Source organism: Gilbertella persicaria (genome assembly GCF_025201335.1).
Source record: "Gilbertella persicaria strain CBS 190.32 chromosome Unknown B0P05scaffold_13, whole genome shotgun sequence".
Taxonomy (NCBI): domain Eukaryota; kingdom Fungi; phylum Mucoromycota; class Mucoromycetes; order Mucorales; family Choanephoraceae; genus Gilbertella; species Gilbertella persicaria.
In genome coordinates, this window is record NW_026251974.1 from 489,342 (window position 1) to 514,431 (window position 25,090).

At 36.1% G+C, this 25,090-nt stretch overlaps 13 protein-coding genes across 13 annotated transcripts; 6 read left to right on the plus strand and 7 right to left on the minus strand.

Annotated features, from left to right (window-relative positions):
• Positions 1 to 934: 934 nt before the first annotated feature.
• On the minus strand, positions 935 to 1,871 carry B0P05DRAFT_536385 (uncharacterized protein). Its single transcript, XM_051577567.1, has 2 exons — positions 1,606 to 1,871; positions 935 to 1,548 (listed from the first exon to the last, which is right to left on the minus strand). The coding sequence occupies exons 1-2, from the start codon at positions 1,710 to 1,712 to the stop codon at positions 1,119 to 1,121; spliced, it is 537 nt and encodes a 178-aa protein (XP_051436439.1). The 5' UTR covers positions 1,713 to 1,871; the 3' UTR covers positions 935 to 1,118.
• Positions 1,872 to 2,235: 364 nt separating this feature from the next.
• On the minus strand, positions 2,236 to 3,438 carry B0P05DRAFT_570546 (uncharacterized protein; the record flags this gene model as incomplete). Its single annotated transcript, XM_051581318.1, has 1 exon — positions 2,236 to 3,438. One exon carries the CDS (start codon positions 3,436 to 3,438, stop codon positions 2,236 to 2,238), a length of 1,203 nt encoding a protein of 400 aa, XP_051436440.1.
• Positions 3,439 to 5,401: 1,963 nt separating this feature from the next.
• On the plus strand, positions 5,402 to 6,117 carry B0P05DRAFT_536388 (uncharacterized protein). Its single transcript, XM_051577568.1, has 2 exons — positions 5,402 to 5,867; positions 5,925 to 6,117. The coding sequence occupies exons 1-2, from the start codon at positions 5,612 to 5,614 to the stop codon at positions 6,110 to 6,112; spliced, it is 444 nt and encodes a 147-aa protein (XP_051436441.1). The 5' UTR covers positions 5,402 to 5,611; the 3' UTR covers positions 6,113 to 6,117.
• Positions 6,118 to 6,123: 6 nt separating this feature from the next.
• B0P05DRAFT_536390 (uncharacterized protein) lies at positions 6,124 to 6,687 on the minus strand. The gene has a single exon (XM_051577569.1). The coding sequence runs from the start codon at positions 6,475 to 6,477 to the stop codon at positions 6,259 to 6,261; it is 219 nt and encodes a 72-aa protein (XP_051436442.1). The 5' UTR covers positions 6,478 to 6,687; the 3' UTR covers positions 6,124 to 6,258.
• Positions 6,688 to 6,739: 52 nt separating this feature from the next.
• B0P05DRAFT_488697 (uncharacterized protein) lies at positions 6,740 to 7,833 on the minus strand. The gene has a single exon (XM_051575286.1). The coding sequence runs from the start codon at positions 7,785 to 7,787 to the stop codon at positions 6,816 to 6,818; it is 972 nt and encodes a 323-aa protein (XP_051436443.1). The 5' UTR covers positions 7,788 to 7,833; the 3' UTR covers positions 6,740 to 6,815.
• A 939-nt stretch (positions 7,834 to 8,772) lies between these two features.
• On the plus strand, positions 8,773 to 10,288 carry B0P05DRAFT_536399 (Thiolase, N-terminal domain-containing protein). The gene is made up of 4 exons (XM_051577570.1): positions 8,773 to 8,940; positions 8,988 to 9,112; positions 9,160 to 9,405; positions 9,454 to 10,288. Exons 1-4 carry the CDS (start codon positions 8,785 to 8,787, stop codon positions 10,172 to 10,174), a joined length of 1,248 nt encoding a protein of 415 aa, XP_051436444.1. The 5' UTR covers positions 8,773 to 8,784; the 3' UTR covers positions 10,175 to 10,288.
• B0P05DRAFT_536401 (uncharacterized protein) lies at positions 10,245 to 12,062 on the minus strand. The gene is made up of 3 exons (XM_051577571.1): positions 11,125 to 12,062; positions 10,954 to 11,075; positions 10,245 to 10,876 (listed from the first exon to the last, which is right to left on the minus strand). Exons 1-3 carry the CDS (start codon positions 12,055 to 12,057, stop codon positions 10,348 to 10,350), a joined length of 1,584 nt encoding a protein of 527 aa, XP_051436445.1. The 5' UTR covers positions 12,058 to 12,062; the 3' UTR covers positions 10,245 to 10,347.
• B0P05DRAFT_536403 (uncharacterized protein) lies at positions 12,052 to 12,595 on the plus strand. The gene has a single exon (XM_051577572.1). It carries the CDS (start codon positions 12,104 to 12,106, stop codon positions 12,263 to 12,265), a length of 162 nt encoding a protein of 53 aa, XP_051436446.1. The 5' UTR covers positions 12,052 to 12,103; the 3' UTR covers positions 12,266 to 12,595.
• Positions 12,596 to 14,204: 1,609 nt separating this feature from the next.
• Positions 14,205 to 15,038, plus strand: B0P05DRAFT_536405 (S-adenosyl-L-methionine-dependent methyltransferase). Its single transcript, XM_051577573.1, has 3 exons — positions 14,205 to 14,284; positions 14,328 to 14,863; positions 14,914 to 15,038. The coding sequence occupies exons 1-3, from the start codon at positions 14,229 to 14,231 to the stop codon at positions 15,009 to 15,011; spliced, it is 690 nt and encodes a 229-aa protein (XP_051436447.1). The 5' UTR covers positions 14,205 to 14,228; the 3' UTR covers positions 15,012 to 15,038.
• B0P05DRAFT_536406 (uncharacterized protein) lies at positions 15,021 to 17,398 on the minus strand. Its single transcript, XM_051577574.1, has 6 exons — positions 17,031 to 17,398; positions 16,920 to 16,987; positions 16,750 to 16,868; positions 16,519 to 16,702; positions 15,171 to 16,475; positions 15,021 to 15,127 (listed from the first exon to the last, which is right to left on the minus strand). Exons 1-6 carry the CDS (start codon positions 17,144 to 17,146, stop codon positions 15,078 to 15,080), a joined length of 1,842 nt encoding a protein of 613 aa, XP_051436448.1. The 5' UTR covers positions 17,147 to 17,398; the 3' UTR covers positions 15,021 to 15,077.
• Positions 17,399 to 19,705: 2,307 nt separating this feature from the next.
• On the plus strand, positions 19,706 to 20,203 carry B0P05DRAFT_46628 (glutaredoxin, grx). The gene has a single exon (XM_051574319.1). The coding sequence runs from the start codon at positions 19,842 to 19,844 to the stop codon at positions 20,094 to 20,096; it is 255 nt and encodes an 84-aa protein (XP_051436449.1). The 5' UTR covers positions 19,706 to 19,841; the 3' UTR covers positions 20,097 to 20,203.
• B0P05DRAFT_443278 (cytochrome c oxidase assembly protein COX16) lies at positions 20,140 to 20,457 on the minus strand (the record flags this gene model as incomplete). Its single annotated transcript, XM_051573776.1, has 3 exons — positions 20,140 to 20,199; positions 20,244 to 20,312; positions 20,359 to 20,457. Coding segments are annotated over 3 exons (228 nt in total), but the record flags the coding sequence as incomplete, so codon positions are not given.
• Positions 20,458 to 20,754: 297 nt separating this feature from the next.
• Positions 20,755 to 22,400, plus strand: B0P05DRAFT_46467 (uncharacterized protein). The gene is made up of 4 exons (XM_051574228.1): positions 20,755 to 21,066; positions 21,118 to 21,194; positions 21,258 to 21,601; positions 21,649 to 22,400. The coding sequence occupies exons 1-4, from the start codon at positions 20,790 to 20,792 to the stop codon at positions 22,292 to 22,294; spliced, it is 1,344 nt and encodes a 447-aa protein (XP_051436451.1). The 5' UTR covers positions 20,755 to 20,789; the 3' UTR covers positions 22,295 to 22,400.
• Positions 22,401 to 25,090: the final 2,690 nt, after the last annotated feature.

Below are 25,090 nucleotides of genomic sequence, written 5' to 3' on the forward strand. Positions count from 1 at the left end.
AGAGCCTCGATGATACGAAGGAGGATAATTAGATAAATCAGTAGAGGATACAATATGAGTAGAGGAAGAATTAGGGGGAAGAGAAGGAGGTGGATAATGAGTCACAGTATGGGTAGGAGGAGGATATACAAAATAACCAATGTTTTGTGGAGAAACAAAGCTTCTTCTATGACTTTCTGGTGCATGTTGTTCAGAATGGTACACAGCTCTATAATCACTATTCCTTCTATAGTTTACTTGAGGTTGAGGAGGCACGACTGTTGCCATTTGAGAAGACATGTAGTTTTCACTGGGATTTTCGGGACGCTTTTCAAGAGGATGCTTAGGTGATGTTGTTGTTGTTGTTGTTGTCGTTGTTGTATTATTAGGCAGTAGATCCGATAAGGGAGGTAATGAATGACCAGCAGCAGCGGCAGCGGCAGCAGCAGCAGCAGCTACAACAGCAGAAGACATATCCGATGAAGGAGAAGATTGTTGCAAATGATATGCTGAATAATAAGTAGTATTGTTTGTGGTATTAGCTGTGGTATTAGTGTTGTTACTTGTTGGATCATAATAATTCATATTTGTAGAGGGAACTTCAGGAGCAGTTGCTATTGTTGTATTAGGATTCATTTATGAAAAAAAAAAAAAAGAGCGTATGTGTTATAAAAAAGCAGAATTCATAAAACCAAATTATTCTTTTTATGTTGAATGTGGAGTTGTAAAATAAAATAATATAAATTTTTTTCATGTTAGCCTTAAAAGGATTGGAATTGATCTTGTCACATTACACTTAATAAACCGAATGATCCAATAAAATACTGTTCTTGATCTCTCTCTTTTCGCGCAGATCATTAAAAAACCTTAAATGAATTTTGGTGTGACATTCTGGTTTATTCTTTTTAAATACCATTTTTTTAGCTTGTGAAAAAAAACGAAAAAAGAGAGAAAAATCAAGCTAAAATCATGTCGATCTCTAAATTAATACTTTAAAAGTCTTAGTGTACTATATTACAGATAAACATGTGTGTGTATCTTTATGAAACTACTTATCAGAAACGTTTAGTAATACTAAATATATATGTACAAAAAATTTTTTTATATTCTCGTCTTTTTTATATATTATTACAATAGTATTATTCTTCGGGTGGTGTAATAGGTGGTGTAAACAATTGGGTTGGGGTTAATAATAGCGCACGTTCACCCTGGTTGGATAAAGGAGGAGACATTATAGCCAATGGGGGAGGAGGGGGAGGGGAAACTTCATTTTGTATAACAGGATGGTGTAGTAGTTGATTGTCATGGGTATCATCTATAAGTAATGTAGGCGGTGAAGAAGAGGCAGCTAAGCTTTCAGCAAGAATTTCTTCGTTGACATTAAGCAAAGTTTGTAAGTAATCATGTGAAGGTTCAGCAGTCGAGGATTGAATCAAGTGAAATAGGGGTGTTGGTAATGCACTGGAAAAACTCTTGTTCTGATTCGTGCTAGTTGCCACTATATTAGATGCTGCCATGGTGGAGTTTGAATTCAAGGTCAAATTGCCCATCCACCCAATACCAGCTCCACTGTAAATAAGAAAGAATGGTAAGTTTTGGAGTCTACAGTTTTTCTTTAGTGCATACCTTTCTTCCCATTCAGCACCCATTTTTCGCATAACAAGTTCAAGACTTTCTCTTTGTTTTTCTAATGCTTCCAGACTCTCTTCATATCGTGTTAGAGTATCATCCATTTCTTTTTTTCTTTTTAATAAATTTGTGTAGTTTTATTTGTTGCAAAACAGTAAACAGAAATAAACGGAAAAGTAAGCAAAAAGAAAGAAAAGGATAAAAAAAAAAGAAAGAAATAAGAAAAAGATAGAAGGGATGAGAAGAAAAATTTTATTTTATTCGATTCGATTGACTTTTTTAAGAAGGAAATAAAACAAAAAGAGGGATGTTTGGTTTAAATGTGTGGTACATTCAGCATGTATGAAAAAAAATTTTTTTTTCTTTCTATTTCCAAAAGACAAAATGAACCAATCTTACATGATTGTCATGTAAAAAAGAAAAAAAAGTGTTCCAGACTTGCCACTAGAAATGATTTTTAAGCTTACATAGGTTGATGTACACAAATTGTTTAATCGAGATTCACCCTATTAAGAATTCTTTACCCATTTATTGGTTCAATTTTAACAAATTAGACAAGTTGCATTGGAATAGAACAAGATGGAACGAAAAAGTTTAAATCGAGGAAAAATTTTTTTATTTGTTTGTTTATGCATCTGGAGCACCAAGAATTGTCTTGAGAAAGTCACAGCGACGTTCCAACATACCAAGAAAACCATGCATTTGAGTACGGTCCATCTGAAGTAAAAGAGAAACAAAGCGGGTATCTTCATCCTCTAAGCCTGCCATGGGCTTGTCTTGTTCGGGTTCAATATCTTCGTGTTCTTCAGCATTCCAATCACGACGACGTCTTTGGATGGTTGTCTTTCTCATCTCAGCAGGACGGTCACGATGGTGAAGTTTGGCATAAAGACCACAGGCATTGCAGACAGGTTCACCACGTTCATTCTTGCGCCAGAGAGGAGTTTGTGTTTGATGGCAGTTAGCACATTCTTGACCAGACTCAACGGACTGTTGTTCAGAAGGTGCTTCAGTAGTAACTGTAGCAGGTAAAATACTTGTCGTTGTAGTAGTGGTAGTCATAGTTGTGGTAGGAGTAGGTTCAGTCTTGTGAATGGTCATGGGAAGAACACGTTCGCAGGCATAAGGATGAGCACGAATAGTATGAGTCTTGTTTCTAATATGAAGAGGACGGTGTGCATTGTATTGCTTATAATAAAGGCCACAGGCATTACAGAGTGAGTGTTGACGATCAGGTGTTCTACGCCAAAGAGGAGTTTTGGTTACTTTGCAGTTGAAACATTCCAGCTTGCGTGCAGGACGTTGAGATTTATGTGTAGTAATCTTGATAGACATAGTAGATTGACCTTGAAGGTGGTTCTTCTTGGATGGGCGAGGCTTTAAGCCTTGCTCTTCAATTTCATCCTTGGCTTTCATGACAAGAGAGGATTGTTGAGGAACAGGAGTCATTGCAGGAGAAGAGGAAGCAATAGATGAAACATCTTGCACCAATTGATCGAATTGACAGGCCATATCCATAGAAGTAAAATCAGAAGTAGGAGAGTTCAAGAAATCACCGAGAAAACCATCTTGCAAAAGAGCAGTAGGGGGACTATCGAGAGTTTCAGAGGCAGAGGATCCAGGAGAGGATACAGGAGAGGATTGTTGGTAAGCAGAGCTAAATAATTGGTCTACAATAGAGTTGGGATCTTTAAAAAGATCATTAAAGAGAGCAACAGAATTGTCTTCAGAAAATGGCTGAATCTGTTGCTGATTTTGTTGCTGTTGCTGATGGAAGAGCAAAGGGTCTTCCAAAGTGGGGAAGAATAATGTTTGTTCAAGAGAGTTCATTGTTGTTGATGATGTTGTTGATTCAGTGTTGATCATTAAATTGTTTGTTTGTGACTTGATAATATTGATATAAATTGTATGTGATATTGTTTCTAGTTCAATCTACGTCGTTTCCTACGTGCTTTCCATTAAACATATAAAAGTAGGCCATTTTAACTTTTTTTCTTATAAAATAATTTAACTTTTTTTAACTTTTTTTTTTTTAACTTAAAAAAGGGCTGAAAAGTGGGAAGTAATTAAAATCTGGTAGCGTACATTTTATCTTTCAAAATGTACACTTTACAACAAATATAAATAGAGGGGAGGTTTCAAGGGTTTCAGGAATTTAAAATTAAAGAGATAATAATTAAATAAAGAGAGTGATAGAGCGAGGGGATGCGTATACACACAAAAATAAAGGGTAGGGTAGCAATAATAACTTTTGAAAAAAAAAGTAAAGAAAAGAAGAAAAAAGATGAAAATTTTTTGGCAAACTAAATAATAAATGGAACCAGTTAACCTTATCGAATGACTCATTATAAGATAATTGGGTACTTCGGACTTTTAATTCTAGTTACATTTCAAACTTTATAATTAATACACATCACATTGACCAAGGAAAACTGCTGTAAACATATCAAGAGATAATCAACATAGTTATGCCATGTGCTCAAGATCAATGACATGACAACAAAGTAGTAGAAAAAAAGCTTATTTTTGTATACAATCTTTTTTGGTTCACATGTTCTATCTCACTAGTTTTTGTTCTTGCCATTTTTAGACAAGAGAAAATTCGCAACATCAGTCGTGCCTTATCGAACCAATCCAATCCTGTTTCGGACTTGAGAGTTTTGATTTTGATAATCTATTTTTTATTGCTGTATAAAGAAGAACAATGTGTCACTGCCAAATAAAGAAATGGCCATCAAGCTTTCTTCAACAGAAAATCAAACAAAAAGGTCATGATATTTATATTAAAAAACTGAATTTTAGGTTTTCCCAAACAAAGGCATAAGAATGTGATGATGATAATCGCAAAAAAAAAAAGATGATAATCAAAACAAAATGCCTAAAACAGTATTTATTATGCTCTTCTTAGTTCAACATTCCTGCTTAAAACCTGCATTTCTATACAAGAGCTGCATTATATTGTTACCAATTCAAAATTGCGATACCAGAAGCAACTCGCTAATTTGCCTCTGACTCTGTCTCGAATCAAATTTAAGCTTCTATTGAATGCTCTTTCTCTTTCCTTTCTCTCTGAAGACAGTGTGGGTTTCTATCATATATTTCTTTTTCATTGCGGGTTTAATATCATCCCAAAACTGCCTTTGACCTCCAAAGTCGCTCTAAATGTACTATACATCTTGCCGAGTAGTGCGCAAGCATATTTTACTCATTATTTGATGTTAAAATCAATTACTTGCAAAATGACCATTTTCTAGCATTTGGCCAAGGGTGTTGCTTTTTAAACATCTTTAAAACCTCAACAAAATCATCTTTTTCGACTTTGCACCCTCAAAACTTAAGTTACCGACATGTTCGAATACTTAAAATGAGCGCAGACAATGCAGCTTACGAAGAAAAACTTTTGCAAAGAACTTACTAGGGATAAATAATTTGATATGGACTAAAAATGCCGTAAACTAAGCTCTAGTCTCATTCGGAACTTTACTATCAAACATGCCATATTCTTTACACCAGGAGATAGCCAGAAAAAAATCTACATCTTTCGTTATGGCAAAAAGGACGAATAAGCTCGCTTTTAGACGCTAGGAACATGAAAATTGATCTTTGGTTTTGTTTCAGTCATTTTGAACCAACTTTGACCAATTGGTTTCGATTTCCAAAAATAAGCTCTTTTTTTTTGCATCATGTCAATGTTCAAAATGGTCTTACTGTACAGTGAAAACGGTAAATTTTGTCACTTTGAGAAAACTAAATGTCACTTTCCAAAAAATTAATGGTACTAAGCCAAAAATGATTGTCCATTTGAAATAAAAGAAATGTCACAATAAGTTAAATCAAACCAAATAAGACGAACTGTTTCTTTTAGAGACACTTTTTTCTAGACACTTTTAGCTTCTTATACGCAGATAATCATAAAGTCTCTTATTTTAGACTAAAAAACTGTAGCAGTTCAAACTCAACCGGCTTTCTTCCCTCGATTGGCTTGTTCTTTATTTTCTTGAACATGATAGTTGTTACTGGAGAACAAGCAATATGCATGTTTTTCTGCGAGGAATACAACGGAGATAATGTCGAAAAACTAACTAAAGAAGTTGATGATTTTGTAAATAGTAAAATCTGCTATACAGAAGATCCAACAAAACCGATCATTTTAAGCAAAAGAACTATCAGCCAAAACCCATTTTTATACCACAAGTATCCTTCCAGAGAATCAGTAGCCAACGACATTACAATTGAGGAACAAAAACTACAACTCATAAGTAAATAACAAATTATTTGTATATATCAGATATTTCATTAAACGTCAATTTTTTTAGACAGTCATGCAAGACTTTTGCTATATTTGATAGGAACGACCTACAAAAGATACAACAATTCAAGTGCAGAACGGGTTTTGAACAAAGGTCAAAATAGGGCAATTTCTCAACACTGTGTTATAAAGATCATAGTCAGTAGTCAAAATGATGTAGTTACTCTTATATACCAAAATAAAGATATTGCTTAAGCTAGTTTCCTTAATAGCAAGTAAAAAGCTTTATTTAAATGTTTTTTAAAAAAGTTAGATGTCAGGTAATTGAAAGTCTAATCTAAATCGAAAGGAGAAATATTCAAAATCTATGATAACCTTCATTCTTTCGAAGATTCTGCGCGCTACTCTTTGTCGGTTATTGTTGCAGGGTACTGATAATAATTTGAATTAGCCTTCAAGGTTTTGGGGGAGCATATGATCGGTTTTGTTGGATCTTCTGTATAGCAGATTTTACTATTTACAAAATCATCAACTTCTTTAGTTAGTTTTTCGACATTATCTCCGTTGTATTCCTCGCAGAAAAACATGCATATTGCTTGTTCTCCAGTAACAACTATCATGTTCAAGAAAATAAAGAACAAGCCAATCGAGGGAAGAAAGCCGGTTGAGTTTGAACTGCTACAGTTTTTTAGTCTAAAATAAGAGACTTTATGATTATCTGCGTATAAGAAGCTAAAAGTGTCTAGAAAAAAGTGTCTCTAAAAGAAACAGTTCGTCTTATTTGGTTTGATTTAACTTATTGTGACATTTCTTTTATTTCAAATGGACAATCATTTTTGGCTTAGTACCATTAATTTTTTGGAAAGTGACATTTAGTTTTATGGCCATTAGTAGCATTTCTACGCAGAACAAACATATTTTATTTACACATTTTATTTTAGTCAGAATCACTTTCATTCTAGTCAGAATCACTTTCATTCTCTATTGTTTCTAGTCCTTCAATAAATCCATTGTCTTCTATATCACTTGCTTTTTCTTCATTATTCTCTTCCATACGCTTATGCTTCTTGTGAAGCTTTTCTAATATTTTCTTGGCTGTGTTAAACACGCCTTGTGTGGGAGCACCACAAGCAAAACATTTGGGCGATTCCTTGTAGTTTCGAATAGCACATGCTTCACAGAAATAATGATTACAACGCGTCACTACAGGATTCACGAATTCTTCTCGACAAATTAAGCAGGCAAAAGGCAATTCTTCGTCTGAATCGTCTTCTGAGATAGCATATTGGTTTGGATCGGATGCACCAAAGCGAGTCTTGTTCTTTTGTGCTTCTTCCCATTCTTGTTCCAGCTGCCAACCTGTCTTGTAATCACCACGATCATGCAAGAAAATACATGTATCACCATAACCACAAAAACCAGTTTCCTTATAATCTTTACAAACATCTGGTTGATAATCAAAGCGTTGAGTAACTCTAAGGTTAGCAGGAGCACGTTGAGGGCCTACAGACATTTTTGAATTGAGTACATTCTTTTTGGGTTCAGGCTTCTTTTTGTCTAGTTCTTTCTTTTCAAGCTCCCATTCGGTATCGTATCGTGTGGCATCATTCTTTTTGAGTGCTGTTGATCGATCAGCAGCATATTGAACACCTATGATGTCTTCATCATCCTCTTCATCGTCTGAATCTCCCTTTTTGACTCTTCTTTTACGTGTACTTTGTACAAAGGGATTAGCACCTGTTTTGCGATTCTTTGTTACTACTTCTGAAACTACATCATCGTCTTCAGAATCATCGTCGTCTGAATCACTCTTTGCCTTGGCAGGTGTTTTACGCTTGCGAATATTCTTGTTGGTCGATCTTTTCTTGAAAAAAGTTACATTGTCGTCCTTTGAACCGAGAGGTACGATATCTTCAGTATTGCTTGACATGATTAAAGAAACAAAAAAAAAGGACTACGTGAAGGTTTGTAATAACAAAAGAAACCAGTAGAATGTGTTCGACCAATCAATGCTGCGTATGCCAATACATTCGTGGCAAAAAGCTGTCCGGGGCCGAGGGAGGCAGTCCTCAAAGTCCGGACTTCATGTAACAAATCTGTATCACGCGTTGTTTTGGTAGGCATGGATACTTTTGGTTTTTTTTTATAGTGTTGCAGTAAGCGATTTCCTGATCTGTGATTATCAATTGACTCGAGTACAAGGTCTGCTGGCTTCTTTTGTTTTTTTATCAAAAGTGTTCATTGTATGTGAATATGGACATTCGAGTCCCGATCAATGCACATTGCTAATGCATGAAACAAGGTATTTGCTTCTATTAACTCAATAACGCGTAAAAAAAAGTGTGTCTTTCCTGTTTGAACATTTTAAATACTGACTTTAGTGTTTTGACTAGAGTGTTATTGATACTTTCTTAAAAATAAGTTGCATTGACAATCTTGTCTACCTTAAATTTATGATAAATTTGCATAATAACTGGGCTTATATACTGGACCCCTCTTTCCTGGTTTCTTTTTTGTTGGTTTATACGTTAATGCCGATAGTTTACCCAAAAAGGACACAAAAAAAATTCATAATTGTTTTTCCCAGGCGGCTGTTTGACTTGTGAATGCAAAATACGTGTTTTTTCCTGGTTATTTTCTTTATGCGTATGTAAGTCTATTCTCTATGTAAAGAAGACTATTTTCTTAACATACAGACGCATACACAGTCCATCAATGAAATAGTGTATAATCATACCAAGCTTAGATTCAACATTTTTGATTCGTCAGCACAATCATTGACATGTGAATCTCAGATTCACATGGAGCCAATAGTCACAGCCATACAATGTTGCTTACTCCACATTAATTATTAAGCTTATATATATTTTAACACTCATTTTTCTTCTTTTTTCTTCTTTTTCTTTTTCACTTTATTCTTCAAAACCATGGCTTCTCGTCTTCAACAAGTTTCTGCTCATTTGGCTCCCAGTGACGGCGTCGCAAACAAGATTGGTGTCAAGTCACCTGAAGACGTTGTTATCGTTTCTGCTCTTCGTTCTGCTATCACCAGAGCTCGTAAGGGTGGTTTCAAGGATACTTTGGTAAGCATAAATGTTTCAATGTGCCTCCATATTGATCATGTTATTAGCCTGAAGAAATTTTGGCTGGTGTCTTCAAGGCCATGATTCAACAAACCAAGATTGATCCTGCCATCGTCAATGATATTTGTGTTGGTGGTGTGTTGCCTCCTGGTGGTGGAGCAACCAACAGTCGGTATGTGATCCTATTGTTTGTACAAAAGATACTTATGCATCATCTAGTATGGCTGCTCTTTATGCTGGTTTTCCCGAATCTGCTGCTATCAACACTGTCAACCGTCAATGTTCTTCTGGTCTTCAAGCCGTTGTTCAAATCGCCACTGCTATTCAAGCTGGTTTGATTGAAGTTGGTATTGGTGCTGGTGTTGAATCCATGACCAAGAACTACGGTGCTGCTTCTCTTTCTGCTACCTCTGAAAAGATTGCTGATGCTTGTCCTGCTGCTGCTGACTGTCTTATTCCCATGGGGTAAAGTAAATTTTTTCTTAAAAAAAATATGAATCTGACCTGTCGTAGTATCACTTCTGAAAACGTAGCTGCTGAATTCAAGGTCACTCGTGCCAAGCAAGATGCCTTTGCCGCTTCTTCTCATGCCAAGGCCGCTGCCGCTCAAAAGAACGGTTGGTTTAATGCTGAAATTGTCCCTCTTGAAGCCACCGTGCTCGACAAGGACGGTAACGAAAAGAAGGTCGTTGTTGACCGTGACGATGGCGTTCGTCCTGGTACTACACCTGAAACCTTGGCCAAGTTAAAGCCTGCTTTTAATGAAAATGGTTCCACCACTGCCGGTAATGCCTCTCAAGTATCTGATGGTGCTGCTGCTGTCTTGTTGATGAAGCGTAAGACTGCTGAAAAGTACGGTCTTCCTATCCTTGGTAAATACATCACATCTGCTGTTGTTGGTGTGCCTCCCAAAATCATGGGTGTTGGTCCTGCTTATGCTATCCCTGTCGCTGTTGAACGTGCTGGTATCAAGCTTTCTGATGTTGATATTTATGAAATCAATGAAGCTTTTGCTTCTCAAGCTGTTTACTCTGTTGAAAAGCTTCAAATTCCTTTTGAAAAGGTTAACCCTAAAGGTGGTGCCATTGCCTTCGGTCACCCCTTAGGCTGTACTGGTGCTCGTCAAATTGCTACTCTCTTCCCTGAATTAAAGCGTCAAAACAAGAAGATTGGTGTCACTTCTATGTGTATCGGTACTGGTATGGGTATGGCTGCCGTCTTTGAAAACGAATAAATCCTTGTATAAAATGTGTGCATATTCCCCCCCCCCTTAATTTTAATCTAGCTAAAAACAAAATGTTTTTGTGCAATCAATAAATAAATCAACCAGAAATTTCTTTATTTTTTATTTTTTATTTTTTTAGAAAAGAGAATTTACATAAAAGGTATACAAGAATAATTAAATAGTTAGACAACCACACGGGAAATCTTTTGAGTGCGTTTTTCACGTCTTCTTCTTTGGGTCGTATTTGTAATCAAGTCATCTTTCATCCCATCCAATAAAGCAGTTGAACCAGACCCAAATTGACGAAGAGACATGAGTTGGCCCTTGATAACAGTCGAACGCAATACTTGAACATCAATCTGCAGGTAAGAATCGCACTGCTCTTGCGTGACCGTTTGGTTGTAGGGTGAAATAAGTGAAATGGTAGGCAATTGAAACTCATTGTCTTTTGTGGTCAAGGGTGAATGGAGTGAGGCCAATTGAGAGAACTCTTTAGAGTAAAGATAGACATGGTCTGTTGATTCTTTTTGGTCTTCTTTGTGAACAGGCCAACTGATCAATCGATTGTTGTTCATCTTTACATCTAATTTTTGATTGATCCACGTTTGAAGATCACGTGGTCGTACAGAGTCAATAAGGACCAAGTCAGTTGTATTTGTTTGCTGTAACTGTTGTTGACATTCATAACCACCACCTTGACAATAATCATCACTATTTTTTTTAAAAAAAAAAGTATGATTAATTCACACATACACACATACACACACACGTAATTTTTGTTGCTTTACCTGATAGAAGAACCAATCAGAGGAAGTTGTTTCTTTAAAGCATGACCTTCACCACCACCTACAGTCAAACGACTTGCTGTTCTTGAGGGCAAAGTAAATAACGCAAATGAAAATAAAATAATCTATATATATACCATTAAATTACTTGCATATTTTAAAACTCATAGTTACCATAAACACAACGCCTGTTGCTGCTTTTGACTTTGGTTGATGATGATGAATGGGGGATCGTTTTGGGCTATCCATGGAAATGATTGTACTTTCTTGTTGGTATTGACTTAATTGTTCTTTTAGTTTTGAATTCTCTTGTTCTAATGATTGAACTTTGGTTTCTAATGATTCGACTTTTTGATTCAATTGTTCGTTTTGTGTCAACAAAGATTGCTTTTCTTCTTCTAATAATGTTAAATGTTCGCGCTTTCTCTTACGAGACAATAATGCGGCTGCACGATTCTTGATCAAACGTTCTTGTCGTTTTTGAATCTGAGCTTGTTTTAAAGCTTCTTGTGATTGCTGTTGGTCTATGTTTTCTGGTGTTGTTGGGCCAGCCAACAAGGGTGATGGGTCCAATATAACAGGTTCTGATTTAATCTTGATTTCTTCCATGGGTTGCTGAGGACGAGGCGCTAATGGCTTAGGTGCCAACAAAGAAGGCTGAAGAGGAGACACGGTCTGGTTGACAGGCTCGCGCTTCTTTCTGCCTCTCTTTTTCTTGGGCTGCTCTTCCACTGTAGAGGAAGGAACAATAGGTACAGCGAATGGCTGAATAAAAGAAGGATCGGTAGGGGCAGCAGTCGGTAAAAAGAAGGGAAAACTGCCAAGATCTGCAGTCTGATGTTGTTGTGGCAAACAAGGATTAAATAACTGAGGATGATAAGCAGGCTGATCTTCCATCACAGCTGAAAATAAATCGGTAGGGTTGATATCCAACATAAAGTCATCCACACTATGTTTTTCAGGTGAGCCTGTGGATAAAGAAGAATCAGAAGAAGGGGGAGATAGGGGCGTTTCTGTGGCCAGATAGTCTGCATTCAAGTAAGACATGATAAAGTCTTCTTGATCTTCTTGTTGATGCTGTTCAGGATCTGGTTTAATATAGGTCATGATAGTATAGAAAGTAAAAGAAAGAAAGAAAGAAAAGGAAAGGAAAATGCTCAATGGTTATAAAAAGGGTCACTTGGCGGTATTTGAACCGTTTAAATTTAGAGACTACTTTGTTTCAATTTGGATTGTCTGGGCTCCCTTTGCGTGTTACTCATGTCTCTATTTACAAAGTTTAATTAGGCCTGAGATAGTCATACCTTGCACATAGATATATATGCTCTTGTGCTATCGTATAATAAACATAACGTAATTCACATGCAGAGAGATGCATAAAATCATAAAAAAAAAAATACTATCTTCTATTTTCTTTTTTTTCACTCGGCGACATCATGGAAGAAAGCTATATAATCGACATGCATGCCTCCTTTTTCTTTAAAAGTCCTGTGTTCTTTATTGTAAGAGTCGACTAAGCTTGGACAGACTCGATTAAAAGAAAGAAAGAAGAAAAAAGAACAAGAAAAAGAGAGAGAGAGAGAGAGAGAGAGAGAGCGGCAGCATGTACTGTTTGATTCAAATCATAGCCAAGATGCTATTAACATTTGCGGAGCAATTTTCCAGTCGGAACACTTCCTGACATGCAATATACCAAAAGTAATTTGACATCTTAGTAAAGATATCAAGTATTATGTATATAATTGATGACCAATTTCTTGTTTTACAAGGAATGATAACTAGAGTAATGTATCAAATGCTGTAAGAGAAACTTCTCTCAGTTGTTTATTTTATAGAAAGCAATGGCTTATTGAATTGATTAATATAATAGTTTATTTGTATGCCGTGTATTTGAATGGCGTGTTGATTAACTTTTCTATTGCTTAGTAAACTCTATTTTTGGAAAATAAAACGATGCAGAAAGGGCTTAAAAATTCGGAGCAAAGAATAAAATTTCTTCCTAAGCAATCTTCAATTTATTAAAAGACAGAAGTCCTTACATGTCATATGCTTATCCATAAACCTATAGCAATTTCTTTCCTAATGTTGGTTGAGTTAACTAATGATGCTTTGAGCAACTTTAGCTTTGTGTTGACTATATCGTACAAGATACTATTGGTACTTTTTGTTCAAAAATTACATGAATGGAAAAGTCAAATCACCAATTATTCCATAATCAGGTACTATATACGATTTCCTATGCTTCAATTGCTTTTTTTTTTTTTTTTTTCAAACAAGATATTTAGGCAGGAACAAAGCCAAAATGAACTCAGAGAGTCTAGCTTTAAAATGAAAGCATTTCGCTTACAATTGAAAACAAATAAAAAAATAGCCGTTTATTTTAGCACTATTATCTTCACTGTTTATAATGTACTACTTTGACTATTCTTACTCTCAGCACAAATAAGATTTATACTAGGTCCAGAAAAAAAAGCATTGTCTCATTTTAGTCCCTTTTGCCTTCATTGTTTAATCTTTGAATACAATTCATCACTTGAATAAAATGTAACAGCAAGCGAATTGCATTTTACCGGAACTGAAAAACAAAGTTCATCTCAGTGAACACATTTTAAATGAAGTGCGTACAATCGATTCAAGCGATCACGTTTGTCAAACTTGGGAGTTTAAATGAAGTCAATGTCTTGACAATTCTAGTTTTCAAGTTCTATGTATTCTTTTGACTATACTATATTTCAACCATTTAAACAGTATGAAAACCGCTTCTTTGATTGACATCGAGTTATATGCTAGACCATAGGGCTTTATGTTTAATAGTAGCTCAAACTAGAGTAGTTCTTTGAGCAATTGTTGAAGGAAAGACGAGACATACTCTGCTAAGGAATACGGAGAATTTGGAAACCAAAATTGTGAAAGTATGTAATCAAGTCCTCCAACTACCCTTTGAATACTTTATGCAATATACTATCAATGTACATGAAGATCGCATAAATGAACATACGCAAATAAAGACATTGGTTTACAGATCAACACAAAGTTTTCAAATGCACAACACAGTTCGATCAATTGGCCTTTGATGAAGTTATAGTCGACATACTGTATACAGGTGAAACAGCTTAAAAAGTAAAATAACGAATTTCTGTATTGTGTGGAAAGCTATTACAAAGCTATTGCTTTTTGTGTGCCGGTCTAGAAAAGGAAATCTTTGATCAAAAGAGCAATTCAGTCAGAAAAAAAAATTTAACTCGCTGTCAATTATTTTTTTATTTCATTTTTTCGCAATGGAGTTTCCAGAGGCACAAGATTTCGAAGCGTCCAAGTTGGGCACAAAGACATAGTAACACGCTTAAAGAGAATGATAGGTTACTAAGAAACTATAGCTGGGACACAGTTTATGACCGAGAAAACAACAATTTCGACGAGTTGGGTGATATTGGTGAAGTTTGGTTTGGTGAAGAAAGTGTAGAGCGTATGGTCGAGTGGGTGACTGAACATGTCCAAGATCCCAACAGCCGTATGGTTGATCTCGGTTGTGGTAATGGTCACTTACTTTTAGAACTCGCTCAAGAGGGATACAAGCAATTGCATGGTATTGACTATTCTGAATCAGCCATCACACTAGCTAAAGCAGTAGCTCAGCAACGTGAGCGCGAATGGATTCAATACGATGCTGTTGACTTTATTTCTAATCCAGAATGGTTTCTCCCTAATGAACAGTATGATGTTGTGTTGGATAAAGGCACATTTGATGCTATTTCATTGCACCCAGATCAATCACAAGCCAAGAAAGAAGGCGTTGCTGGTCCAAGAGAGAAATATGTAACTTCTGTTCATCGCATGTTGAAGCCAAATGGACTGTTTTTGATTACAAGCTGTAATTGGACAAAGGAAGAATTGATTGAACATTTCAAACAAGGCAAGTAAGTTGTAGACTTATTTACAAACTAACTTTTTTTTTTTTTTTAGATTTTGAATATCATTCTCATGTTAAATATCCTGTATTTGAGTTTGGTGGACAAAGTGGATCCAAGATTTGTACTGTTGCTTTTTCACCTAAACAATAAACACTAGAATTCAAGAACAAAACATGGGGGTTTTTTTTTATTCTCGAGAAAAAAAAAGGAGGCTTATTAACGTTGTTCCCAACCTTGATTCTTATTGAGCATTTGAGGTGGTATACCTAATCAATTTAATACAATAGATACAAGAATCACTTTACATACCATTAGCCATAAGATGAGGTAACATAGGAGGAACCATGTCTCTTTGTTGTTGTTGTTGTTGTTGTTGTTGTTGTTGTACTGGAAATCGTTGCATATGCAAAGACATTTGTTGATTGAATTGAGGTGGTGTCATCATAGGTCTTTGTCCTGGCGGTAAAGGAGGAGGAGGGACCATCATCATATGAGGAGGTAAAAACTCGCCATTACTATTGCTACCATTGCCATTTCGCATCAAACGAGGATCATACTGCATTAATTGCTCAAAACCACGGTGATCCATCATAGGATGACCTGGTGAATAAGGTCCATTTTGTTGAAGAGCAAAGAACTGTTGTGGAGGCATAGGAAGTGGGGGCATCGTAGGTGGTGGAGGTGGTGGTGGATGCAAGATAGGCTTGGGTGAATAACGTATAGGAGGCGTAGATTTAGGTGACTTGTCTTGATTGGATCGTGCACTCATTTGGCGCAAGACAGAAGTAGGCAAATTGTTACCGAATCGCATAGGCTTTGTATCAGTTAATAATGGTGAACCTGTCACCATGGGAGATCCTTTGTTCAATTTAGGTGATTGTTGTGGTTGCTGTTGTGGCTGTGGTTGCTCTTGTTCATGTGATATATCTTCAGTTAAAGTAGGTTTGGGTTGAGAAAGGATTTGAAGAACACGGTTAAAGCCCATAGCACTACCATCTTCAGTTATGTCTTTTTTAGCACCTAAAGACTTGAGTATGTCTTCCTCAGAATATATACGAACATTTTCTTGTTGTTGTTGTTGTTGTTGTTGTTGTTCTGGTTCATTCAACATGGCTGGTTGTTGGAATAAATCGTTCAGACTAATTGAACGAGATTGTACAGCAGGTGGTGGTGGTGCTGGGGAAGATAATGCCTGAGTAGGTTCACTGGGCTCTTCTCGTTTAGCAAAGAACCGAGCAAAACGAGATCCACCTTTTTGTTCACGACGAGGTTCATTATTGACTATATCTTCAAAGAATGACAAGGGATCTTGTACCTCCAAAGACAATGAAGCGAGTGATGTCTCCACAACAGGTTCCTCAACACCATCTCTCTTTTTCATATTGGATTTCCAAGTCTCCAAGTCATTCGAGAACTGAACTCCTTCTTCTTCTTGTTCTTTTTCCTTGACTTCAATTTGATCTTCTGGCGTATAATCCATCCATTCGGGTACTCTTTCTGAACCTTCTGATTCTTGCTGATAATGGTTGTGATGATGATGACTATGATTTTGTTGATGCTGCTGATGATGACCATTGGTATGTCTATTGTTGCGGTTATTGTATGCTGGGTTATCTAAATCATGTCAGTATAAAATACACTTGAGACGACAACTTACGTCTTCCACTGCCCTTGTCATTTATTCGGTCCGTATTGAAGTTACGTTTATTGTTGTGAGGTGGTGAGCTCATGAACTTTCTGTTGTCTGTCTTGTCTGTTTTTGAAAAACCTTTGTCTCCTATAAATGAACCGCGAGGAGAACGATATTCTCTTATGCTTGTTGTGTTTGATCTTTCGTCCAACTAGAACTCTGTGTCAATACAAGTATATATATATATATTTAATTTACCTGTCTATATCTTGTATTGGGTAACTGTTGTACTTTTGCAGTAGGATCATTTTGTTTTAATCCGCCATATAAGGAAGAAGCAAAATTGGTCTTGGTAGGACCGAGGACGATGCTTTTGTCTATAGATAGATACGTGATCAGCATATATAGAAAACATCAACCATACCTACCATTTAGAGTCCGAGTAATTACATAACCATTTAAAATACTTTTTGATGCTGGGGAATCAGAGTCCTCACTAATAATCCTTAGTAAATACATATCTTCTTTTAAAGACTTACCCAAACCAAGCTAATAAAGAAGGCATATGTTCGGGTTTTTGCACAAGTGGACTATCATGAAGTGCTATCATGGTTTCTTTTGTATAGCGAATAACTGGCGTCGTTGTATCTGACATGACTTTTGTGTGTGTGTGTGTGTGTGTGTGTTTTATTTTTTAAGCTATTTTTTTTTTATAGTAGAGATGAGAAAATAAAAAAGAGATGAGTATAAAAGAAACGCGCGTTCAGTGAATAAGAAAAGAAAAGGATGATTACAAGATGAGTCAAATATGTTTGTGAGTTTGTTTGATTTACTAATAACTTGTATTTATAACAGTGATAGTAAAGAAAGTGAGTAAGAGAGAGAGAGAGAGAGAGAGAGAGAGAGAAGAGAGAAAAAATGGCTGGGAAAAATCCTATATTCATTTCGTTACTTCTCAGTCTTAAAATGTGACGTTTTCCTTAAGCACCATGAAATTATGCTATACTGTTATTAAGGAAAGATAATGGGGTGACATTTCTCTCCTATGATTATACAGTGAATTACTCTTTGAAATGTATAAAACTTGGTTGTGCCTGAAATCTTAATGAGTCATGAAAAAAATAGGCATTTGTACAACTTGCTTATCTCTTCTTTTAGGCCATGAACTGCAAGAAAAAGGCTGGTTCCCACTATTTGGAAAAATACGATAAACTGCTCCAATTATCGAGACACGTAACTTGATGAAACTGACACTAAAAATGCTGGTCTTGACGAGAAAGTGAAAAAAGTAAAAAAAAAAGCTCATACTACTGAACATATTTACAACCACTATGATCAAAAAGATACTTTCCTAAAAGTATAAAGCTGCAATAACAAAACTAAAAAGAAAGCAGTTAAACTGAGTGCGTCTGAAGTTTGAAAGAGTAAAAGATGTCACAGATCTCTACTGTTTGCCAGTGTATGTTCACTATTGCATCTTTTTCGCTCAAAATGAAGACTCTGGGCGCACTTAAATGACCTGCCCTCTATAAAATATGTGTATAACCCCAGATAATGAAGATTTATCATGTAGATGATAAAAGAGAAAAGCATATACATTAACTTCTGTTGAAAAAGCTGTAGAAATCTTTAAACATGAGGCTTAATTGCGTCAAATTCCAGTAGTTATCATTCTTTCTTCTTGTTTTTTCAACGACACAGTGTGCTTCGTAAAGGCTTGCGATGTCATACAATGCATTGATTTGTGAACTGAAGTTCACAGGCATTTTTGTCTCCTACTTCAACCACAAATTTTGGTTGGCAGGTTTTCAATGCAGCGTATGGGAACAAGATTTTATTGAAACTGAACAATAAGTATTAGGTTATATCAAAAGATAGTTGAGATCACTTACTTACCTATGTGGTTCATGCATTTCTGCGATCTTGAAGATATTTGAAATGGCAGAAATTATACCAAACTACAATCTCACCTGATCAACTGTCTTCTTTGGCGCTGTCGTGTGATTTATTCTACACTGCCAAAGAAAAACAAGATCAATCAAACACGGGAAGCACTCTGTTCACTACGATGTTCCCTCCAAAAGCAACCACTTTGGCATGAATATCCAGTATTGGAATGGAAAAAGCAATTGTGGCCATTTTACAAAAAAAAAAAAAAAAAAAAAAAAAAAAACTCTATCAATTGAACAAGAAACAGGTTTGTTTATCACACAAAGAAATCAGTACTTTATCAAATACATGTGAATTAAAGGTAAACGATGTTGAGCCTATTTTTTAGTAACTTAAGATCATCATTGTCACGATAATTATGTGTTGATAATGATCAGTGACATCTTACGATACTAATGCATCTTCCGCCTCATTTTTCAATGTTTTAGGCGTTCGTTTCATATTACTATACAACTCCAATTTCTTCTCACATGTAAAGGTCACAAATCCGGGATCAGCTTGGTTGCCGAGCTTTAAAATGCCCTGAATAGCACTAAAGAAATGACTAATACAAAAACTTGTTCAAGTCAGAGACGATTGATCTTTGCACTCCAGTTTGCTTCAGATCATTGATAGCAGAGGTGCGAAAAGAGTTGAACTTCTTCAATACTTCATCATCACTATATTTGGCTAAATTGATCTCCAAACTTCAAAAGATAGATATCCTTTATATGATTTGTTCAGCCTAATCTTCTTGGTACTTTAGCTTTTTGGGTGATAGGACAAGTTGATGATATTTTGATCTATGGGTGGAATCGATTTCTTGAAGAATCAGGTCAGATAGTGTTGGGATATCTTTAGGTAAAAACTATCGGAGATGTCCATGGTTGCACGCCTTGACTGATTAGAGTTAACAAACAAATCCATTTAATTGCTCTCTTTTTCTTTCATTTCTTTATCATGGCTGTTATCTATAATATCACAAATAAGCGACAATTAAATCGACTTTTGAGCAGGCCAGAAACATTTAATGTCCTCTTTTTCTGGACAGAACTAGAGCCAAAGTTTAAGGAGTTGGCAAGCCAATATCCATCCTTGGTTTTCATTCAAGTAATAAATATCACCTTTTTTTTTTCTTTTCTCAGCTAAAAAAAAACCCCATAGATTGAAACTAAAGAGTTTCAAGATATTGCATCCCAACTGAATGTTCAGTCTGTACCGAGATGGTTGATTATCAAGGTAGTATCAATATTGTTATCAGGATAGATAACCGTTTGATTTAGGCAAATCAAGTCTTACACCAACTACAAGACATTGATCAACTCGCTGATATAGTGACAAAATATAATACTCCAACAGTATCCTCTGAAGATAATACATTTCGTTTTCGTCTATTAGACCTTATCAGGACAGATCGTATCATGGTCTTTATGAAGGGCAGTCCTAAATCACCTCGCTGTGGGTTTTCTCGACAAGTAATTCAGTTATTGACAGAACAAGATGTAAAGTACAGTACATTTGATATTCTCTCAGATGAAACAGTGCGCCAAGGTCTCAAGACATTTTCAAACTGGCCAACTTATCCACAAATTTATGTTGAAAGTGAATTGATAGGAGGATTAGATGTACTTAAAGAAATGATAGCCTCTGGTGAATTCCAAGCCATGTTGAAATGATAAATAAAGAAAAGAGGGGGGATATCGTTTATTGTGATTCAGATCCTGGAGGTCGATTGATACGTACTTGTTCCCATTCATCTTCTGTCTTTGCTTGTAAACGCTGCATAAAATAAGTATGCATTATATTATATTGGATTTACTTACAAAGTATTCTTCCTGTAAACTTAATTTTCTTCTATTCCTGTCCATGCCCAATGCTTCTTCTTTAGCAACCTATGTTTTATGATTTAATTATTGGCTTCTTTTTTCTCTTTTGTACCATTTTATGCTTTCTATCACGGTGGTCAAACTTTGTCTGTGTAAGTTGTGCTAATCCAAACGAGCCCACCACCATAATAGATAAGAAAGGCAAACCAAAGAACAAAAAAGGCTTTTGTTTTGCTTTGGCTATTAAAGGGTCAAGTGCACTCTTTTGACCATAAGGTTTACTATCAAATTTGACCATGAAGAAAAAAAATGTATACCCTAGAAAAAAGCAAGCCACACCTTTAAAAATAGAATAATTGACCCGTTTTTCCTTCTATATTTGTACAAAATGTTCAAAACAAGCATTAATTTAAAGTGAAGCTTGGCAAAAGAATCACAGGCTAAAATGGATCATCCAAAAAAAAAAAAATAAGTTCAATTTAAATAGGCTCTGTAGATCCCCTTACTTTTCTTTTTCTTTTTTTTCCGCCTTTATCTTACATCATGTATCCTTATCCTAAAAAATACCTACTATTTGTCCTATGTTGTTTGTTTGCTTTCTTTTTGCTGTATTCAATACCTGACAGGTTCAGACATGAAACACCGTTACTTGTCCCTACCAAATACACGTATCCTGCCATGGTCAAATATAGCTACCAATGGCCCGCTTCTTCCTCTGAAAAAACATTAAATAAACAAGACAGATTCAAGGAAATCGATAGAGCCTTTTGCGGACAAGATCGTTGCCGATTTATTTTGCCCATTGCTATTACAGAACAAGGTACATAGACACGATTGACTTGAGTCATTTTTTAATCGTATTCTCGAATAGAATCTAAAGCTCAAATTCATTTCAGACAACTCGCATTCCTTGCTGGTCAACTTAACCGAACGATCGTCTTGCCTAACGTATTTAATTCACATATGGGTTCTTGTTTACCTTATCCATTTGATTTCTACTATGACAAAAAGTGGCTCGATAACAACAGCCAATATTTCAAGTATATCACAATGTCTGACTTTAAGGCCTGGATTATTGCTCGACACCAGGCAAATGCTGTTCCAACAGGTCAAGAAGTCTATATTCAAGGCTCACAAAAATCAAGACTGTTAAAGAAGATCAAGAACTGTTTCCGAGACTCGTTTGATTTCTCTCAAAGACCCATTGTGAACTACCAGTTTCTCGACCATCAAAAGGTCAACTTGAATCTCAAGGATATTATGTTAAGTCTATTAAGTGACCAAGCTAGACAGCATGAATATCTTTTAGAAGACAATATGCCTGTAGATGTAATTCACTTGTATTTTGATCGAAGGTAATCCTATTCTCTCTTTTTGTTTTTTTTTTATATTTATGTTTTAGATATAAGTTTTATTCTACCTCACGAACCGAGGTCCCTCTGGCATACAATGAGCGTTGGGTGAAAGCTGCCAATCAGATTGCTTCACAATTAAAGCCATTTATGGCGATTCATTGGCGCATGGAAAGGCTAGAACCTGTTTCAAATTTGGCACCTTGTGCTCAAGACTTGATTGACAAGGTTCATGCTATTGATAGCTATACAAACCATACTCACCCCAATGTGTTTCTGTTGACGGACTATCCTCATTTGTTGACTACTCCAGGTGCTAAACCCGAGTCAAGTTCATTCCATCCCTCTCAGTTGAGACCAGAACATCATCAAGCTATTCAATACTTGTATGAACATTTAAACATCACACTGACGACCATTCAGGATACCAAAACGCTTCCTCAAGACATGCCTCTTAACTGGCATATATTACCGATCAATGTTACTTTGTCTAATTTACCTGTTGACAAGAGCGTGTTGGGTATTGTAGATAAATTAGTAGCCATGAAAGCACAATGGTTTTTGGCAGGCAAACCTAATGTGTGTGCTAAATCAAGTAGTTTTACTCAGCGTATTAGCCGTAGTCGAAACAATGCTTTTAAACATCACAATCAAGATATAGTGGTGCCTATTCAATTGTTTGACATGCCATATTGACATGTGTGACCACTATAAATATTTAAAGATAGAATTTTTTTTTTTTTAATGTATCATAAAATAACAAATAATTATGCATAAGCATATAAATAAAAACGACTCTCTTTTCTCTGTCTCTTTTGAGGGCGTCCATATGGCTCTCTTATGAAACTATTCCGTTTAAATAGCCTGTAACCAATCACAAGTATTTCTTTCTTCGGTCCTACTTTTTATGGCAACCAAATCTTTTTTTTTTTTTTATCGCAGCTGTGTGGATAATAGCATTTGTGCTCAGACGTTTAATTTAAATGAATTGACAATATGGCTATTTATATTGGTAAGTGTACTATCTATAGGAAATGAAAAGAGAACTCGTTTATGCCGGCAAGTAAGACATGATGTTGAATGAAACAGCCATTTATATGTCTATCAATAAAAAGTGATACTTTATATACAGAAGATACGATACATGTATCATGTATGACATAGCATGGCATGTAACAACCTCATGGTTTATTGACAAAAACAAAGAGTAAAGGCAATCATAGGCGGAGTTAAGGGACCACTTGCCTTTCTCTATGCTTGTGTAATTCAAATAGTTGGACAAAGAAAGAACGAGAGAGAAAGAAAAAAAAAGAAAAAGAGAAAGAAAGGGGAATAAGTACATATAATCTATATATATATATATATACACACATATCCCTTAAATGTTCTGAACCTCCTCTTCTTCTTTCTTGTTACTCCTGCCTTTCCTCCTTTTTAAAATTAGAATCACACTAATTTAGAATTCCGCAGTGCGAAGTGTGAGTCTGAAAGAGTGCATGTATAGCCTTGTGTTAGTACGGGGCGAATAAATCAAGAACGTGTTTTTTTTATATATTCATACAAGTTTCTCCTTTTTTTTTGTCTTCTTCTTCTTCTTCTTTTCTTTTACAACATATACCCAAAGCCTCTTTCTTCTTACTTTATAATTTAGATAAATACCCCCCAATATGAGAGAAATTATTCACGTTCAAGCTGGTAAGTGAGAGAACTAAATAAAAAAGTGTTTACTCATTTTATCTTTTCTGTATTTAGGTCAATGTGGTAATCAGGTAAGAAGCGAGAGAGAAAAGAGAAAAAAAAATACGCGTGTAGACATATATATGTGTATATGTATTGATTGTTTGTTTTGTTAGATTGGTCAAAAATTCTGGGAAACTATCAGTCAAGAACACGGCATTGACGCCACTGGTGCCTATGCCGGTGATAATGACTTGCAACTTGAACGTATCAATGTCTACTATAACGAAGGATCTACTGGCAAATACGTTCCTAGAGCCGTTTTGGTTGATTTGGAACCTGCCACCATGGATGCCATTCGTGGTAGCGAATATGGTAAATTGTATCGTCCCGACAATTTCATCTTTGGTCAATCTGGTGCCGGTAACTCTTGGGCCAAGGGTTACTACACAGAAGGTGCTGAACTTGTCGAAGGTGTCTTGGACATCATTCGTAAGGAAGCTGAACACACTGATTGTCTTCAAGGTTTCCAACTCTGTCACTCTCTCGGTGGTGGTACTGGTTCCGGTCTTGGTTCTCTTTTGCTCTCCAAAATTCGTGAAGAATACCCTGACCGTATGTTGTGTACTTACTCTGTTGTTCCTTCTCCCAAGGTCTCTGATACTGTTGTTGAACCTTACAATGCTGTCTTGACTGTTCACCAATTGGTTGAAAACTGTGATGCTACTTTCTGTATCGATAACGAAGCCCTTTACGATATCTGTTTCCGTACTCTCAAATTGACTAACCCTGGTTACGGTGACTTGAACCAATTGGTTTCCGCTGTCATGTCTGGTGTCTCTACCAGTTTGCGTTTCCCTGGTCAACTTAACAGTGATTTGCGTAAGTTGTTTGTCAACATGGTTCCCTTCCCTCGTCTTCACTTCTTCATGGTTGGTTTTGCTCCCTTGACTGCCTTCAACTCTCAACAATACCGTAACTTGAGTGTGCCTGAATTGACTGCTCAAATGTTCGATGCCCGTAACATGATGGCTGCTTCTGATCCTCGTCACGGTCGTTACTTGACTGTGGCTACCATCTTCCGTGGTCGTTTGTCTACTAAGGAAGTCGAAAACCAAATGTTGGCTGTTCAACAAAAGAACTCTTCTTACTTTGTTGAATGGATTCCCAACAGTGTCAAGACTTCTCTCTGTGACATTCCCCCTGTGGGCCTCAAGATGTCTGGTACTTTTATTGGTAACTCTACTGCCATTCAAGAATTATTCAAGCGTGTGAATGAACAATTCACAGCCATGTTCAGAAGAAAGGCTTTCATGCATTGGTACACTGGTGAAGGTATGGATGAAATGGAATTCACTGAAGCCGAATCCAACATGAACGATTTGGTCTCTGAATACCAACAATACCAAGAAGCCACTGCCGATGAAGAACTCTTGGATGATGATGAATATCTTGAGGAAGATGAAATTCTTGATGAAGATGATCACCTTGAAGAAGAATAAACATACATCAGCCTATATACACATCTCACATTCCCCCCCCCCCTGCCCTCTTTTTATTTTTCTCTATGCAACAATAAACAGTTTATGATAATGTTACATTTCTCTTTTTAGGTTTATTTTAAGAAAATGGTCTAAATAACATTTGCCAAAATCCACCACTACTCTGCTGAGTGTCTTCATTAGATTGATCTTGTTCATAACCTAATATCTTCTCTCTTTGATCTTCAGATAAAGACATGTCTTCAAAATCATTAATAGCATCAAAGAAGACAGAAGGCGAACATGGATTGCTTTCTTCATCGTCCAAAGTCAA